The sequence below is a fragment of the Salvelinus sp. IW2-2015 genome, unplaced genomic scaffold (assembly GCF_002910315.2).
Source record: "Salvelinus sp. IW2-2015 unplaced genomic scaffold, ASM291031v2 Un_scaffold1674, whole genome shotgun sequence".
In the NCBI taxonomy this organism is placed as follows: Eukaryota; Metazoa; Chordata; class Actinopteri; order Salmoniformes; family Salmonidae; genus Salvelinus; species Salvelinus sp. IW2-2015.
Window position 1 is genome coordinate 77,750 of NW_019943076.1, and position 4,203 is coordinate 81,952.

Here is a 4,203-nt window from a genome sequence, read left to right on the forward strand (position 1 = left end):
ATAGAAGCGATTATGGGATTATTACACAGCATGTCTGTTTTTCCAGTGGACGATTCAGACCGGATCAGTTTTACCAAACTGCCCCTGTAATTATTTTTGTTTCCCCCCTAATTGACCGTTATGACATCAGCCTGGAGGCTCTTCTAGGTGTGAAGATATTTTAAATGTCTAGGGATTGTCTAATATTGGGCTAATGGCCTTCAGTTGGGAGAAAGTCAAAATAATAATAATAATGCATATTAATAAGAACCATGAACTGTAAACTACACAGARATTTAATTACCTGACGGATTTGGCAAATGACCAATTCATTGGCACAAAATCGTCCACTTCATTTATTGAAAGAGAAGTATGGCACTAGGTTATTTGACAAAACAAATCGTTCATCTGTAGGGTACCTGCATAGCACGTTGTTTTAAGCATCAATTTGTTCTCGTGTTCTGACCCAATCTGGGTGCAGCACCTGTTAAACTCTGTCCTATCGTGAGACAGAGCTGGTTGATCCCTAGACATTTGAAATATCTTCACGACCTCGAAGAGCCTCCAGGCTCCCGTCATAACGGTCAATTGTGAATGAGGGAAAAACAATTATTACAGGGTCAGTTTGGTAAAAACTAATCCCGTCCGAATTGTCCACTGGAAAAAACAGACAAGCTGGGGTAATAATGACATAATCGACATTCTATAGTAACACTAGTCAAATCAAATTCAAATCAAATGTATTRATAAAGTCCTTCTTACATCAGCTGATGCCACAAAGTGCTGTACAGAAACCCAGCCTAAAACCCCAAACAGCAAGCAGTGCAGGTGTAGAATGGGGCCTAAGTCATGGAAAGAGCAGGTGTCCTTTATATTTTGTACACTCAACGTAAAGGTCAGTCGCACTTTCTCATGAAACGGCTCAAAAAGGGACGTTTTGAGACAATCATGCTGGAGGTGTCGTGGCTGTTGTAACTGTCTATTTGTGCATCGTGTGTGTCTTTAGAAGAGAAAAATGTTTCAGGTTTTTAAAAAAGGGTTATCGTACAGTTTTAGAAATAATTCTGAATGAACAGATGATTCCAAGAGTTCACTACAAAGTGCACTAAGAGGAATACGTTGTCCTGGTAACTGATCACAGCTTGGGTGTCATGGCAACCCCAGTGTTGTTGTGAGTGTCTTTCAGCCAGGAGATCAGAATGGTGTTCAGCTCAGACGGCCTAAAAACACACARGCACACACGCACACACGCACACACGCACACACACACACACACACACACGTTATGCCAAATACAGTATGTCAGCCAATATACACAACTCTTTCAACCTGTCCACAGTTTATACCACACAAAACAACACACCAACTTCCTTAGACAGCAGAGCAGCAGTGACCCTATGACCTTTAACCTCTACCTGACCCGTCTCCCTCAGCAGGGCTTTAGATCAGAGGTCATTCTGGTGACTAACAGGAGCTGTCTGCAGAGTTCACATGGTCAGCCTCCCCTCCATTGGTCTGTGCAAGGACAAACACACACACACACACACACACTGGGACTCACCTTTCCATCTGGGTCCAGTGTCCACACTCTTCGATGTGTCCTCTTGTTAGGTTGGGGATCTGACACACAGAGATGTCACAAGTCACACGTGTCAATTACATGTATACATGTGTGTATAAATATGTGTGTGTGTGGTCTCACCATGGTTTCCATCCCCTTGGAGAAGACAGGCAGCAGGACATGATCTTTACCAGCTGTCACCATGAGAGCTGGCATCAAGAGCTACTGTAAACTCACACAGGTCCCAATACACACAAAATGACACAAGATAGCACACAGAGGTCCAGTGCTAGTGAGATTACTGAAATGGGGCCTAAGTCATGGAAAGAGCAGGTGTCCTTTATATTTTGTACACTCAACGTAAAGGTCAGTCGCCACTTTTCATGAAACGGCTCAAAAAGGGACGTTTTGAGACAATCACTGCTGGAGGTGTCGTGGCTGTTGTAACTGTCTATTTGTGCATCGTGTGTTGTCTTTAGAAGAGAAAAATGTTCAGTTTTTAAAAAAGGGTTATCGTACAGTTTTAGAATAAATTCTGAATGAACAGATGATTCCAAGAGTTCACTAAAAGTGCATAAAGAGGAATACGTTGTCCTGGTAACTGATCACAGCTTGGGTGTCATGGAAACCCCAGTGTTGTTGTGAGTGTCTTTCAGCCAGGAAGTCAGAATGGTGTTCAGCTCAGACGGCCTAAAACACACACACACAACGCACACACGCACACACGCACACACCACACACACACACACGTTATGCCAAATACAGTATGTCAGCCAATATACACAACTCTTTCAACCTGTCCACAGTTTATACCACACAAAACAACACACCAACTTCCTTAGACAGCAGAGCAGCAGTGACCCTATGACCTTTAACCTCTACCTGACCCGTCTCCTCAGCAGGGCTTTAGATCAGAGGTCATTCGGTGACTAACAGGAGCTGTCTGCAGAGTTCACATGGTCAACCTCCCCTCCATTGTCTGTGCAAGGACAAACACAACACACACACACACACACTGGGACTCACCTTTCCATCTGGGTCCAGTGTCCACACTCTTCGATGTGTCCTCTGTTAGGTTGGGGATCTGACACACAGAGATGTCACAGTCACACGTGTCAATTACATGTATACATGTGTGTATAAATATGTGTGTGTGTGTCTCACCATGGTTCCCATCCCCTTGGAGAAGACAGCAGCAGGACATGATCTTTACCAGCTGTCACCATGAGAGCTGGCATCAAGAGCTACACAAACACAGGAAACCGCAATCATTCGTCAACATATACTGTAACTGTGTTAAGATTAACACACACACACACACACACACACACACACACACAACACACACACACACACACACACACACACACACACAACACACACACACACAACACACACACCCCCTACCTTAGCCCTGGGTCGGGAGCATAGCCATTTCCAGTTGCTCACAAACATTACGGTACCAGTTCAACGGCCCTCTGGAAAACAAGAACACTCTTGTCACTCTCCTCCTGCCTGCTGACATTGTGTGTGTGAGGGAGAGAGAGAGAGTGTGTGTGAGGGAGAGAGAGTGTGTGTGTGAGGGAGAGAGGTGTGTGTGTGAGGGAGAGAGGTGTGTGTGTGTGAGGGAGAGAGTGTGTGTGTGTGAGGGAGAGAGTGTGTGTGTAGGGAGAGAGGTGGTGTGTGAGGGAGAGAGAGTGTGTGTGTGAGGGAGAGAGTGTGTGTGTGTGGGAGAGAGAGTGTGTGTGTGAGGGAGAGAGGTGTGTGTGTGAGGAGAGAGTGTGTGGGTGGTAGGGAGAGAGTGTGTGTGTGTGAGGGAGAGAGTGTGTGTGGTGTGTGAGGAGAGAGTGTGTGTGTGTGAGGGAGAAGAGAGTGGTGTGTGAGGGAGAGAGAGTGTGTGTGGTGAGGGAGAGAGTGTGTGTGTGTGAGGGAGAGAGAGTGTGTGGTGAGAAGAGTGTGTGGAGGGAGAGAGAGTGTGTGTGTGTGAGGGAGAGAGTGGTGTGTGTGTGAGGGAGAGAGAGTGTGTGGGTGAGGGAGAGAGAGTGTGTGTGTGAGGGGAGAGAGTGTGGTGTGTGTGAGGGAGAGAGAGTGTGTGTGTGAGGGAGAGAGAGTTGTTGTGAGGGAGAGAGAGTGTGTATACCTGAATCCCTTGTCTTTGAACTGAGTGATGTAGAACTGCAGAGCAGTCTCACTGAGGATGGAGCTCCTGGGAATCTCGTCTGGTAGTCCTACGAACAGACCACCTACACACAACACACACACACACACACACACACACACACACACACACACACACACACACACACACACACACACACACACACACAGTGTGAAGATTGATTGACAGCAATGTACTATGTTGCACAAGTTTTACAGCACAGTATTGTCCATCCAGTCAGTTGGTCAGTTGGTTGAATACCATAGGTCAACCCTTCAGTCCCAAACCTCCAATCATAACGTTGGTTTGTCTTCTAGACTCACCTCTGGCACAAACTCCAGCAGTGTTGATCTGAGGAACATTATCCTGGAGAAACAACAAACAGAGATCATTCACAAGAGAGAGAGAGAGAGAGAGAGAGAGAGAGAGAGAGAGAGATGAGAGAAGAGTGTGTGTGTGTGTGTGTGCGTGTGCATGTGCGTGTGCGTGCGCGTGCGTGTTGTCA

The 4,203-nt window shown here is 46.2% G+C and overlaps 1 protein-coding gene and 1 long non-coding RNA gene across 2 annotated transcripts in view; both read right to left on the reverse strand.

The window, feature by feature from the left end:
• Positions 1–579: 579 nt before the first annotated feature.
• ephx2 (epoxide hydrolase 2, cytoplasmic) overlaps positions 580–4,203 on the reverse strand; it is a 24,343-nt gene continuing 20,719 nt past the window's right edge. The window contains exons 17-19 of the mRNA XM_070439467.1: positions 1,682–1,762; positions 1,541–1,599; positions 580–1,199 (exon numbers count right to left, since the gene is read on the reverse strand). Coding sequence (XP_070295568.1) covers positions 1,115–1,199; positions 1,541–1,599; positions 1,682–1,762 — 225 coding nt within the window. The 3' untranslated portion in view covers positions 580–1,114. The remainder of the gene's footprint in view (positions 1,200–1,540; positions 1,600–1,681; positions 1,763–4,203) is intronic.
• On the reverse strand, positions 2,703–4,120 carry LOC112071650 (uncharacterized). The gene is made up of 4 exons (XR_002894149.2): positions 4,022–4,120; positions 3,681–3,783; positions 2,948–3,018; positions 2,703–2,784 (listed from the first exon to the last, which is right to left on the reverse strand). It is a non-coding gene; the product is annotated as an uncharacterized lncRNA (long non-coding RNA).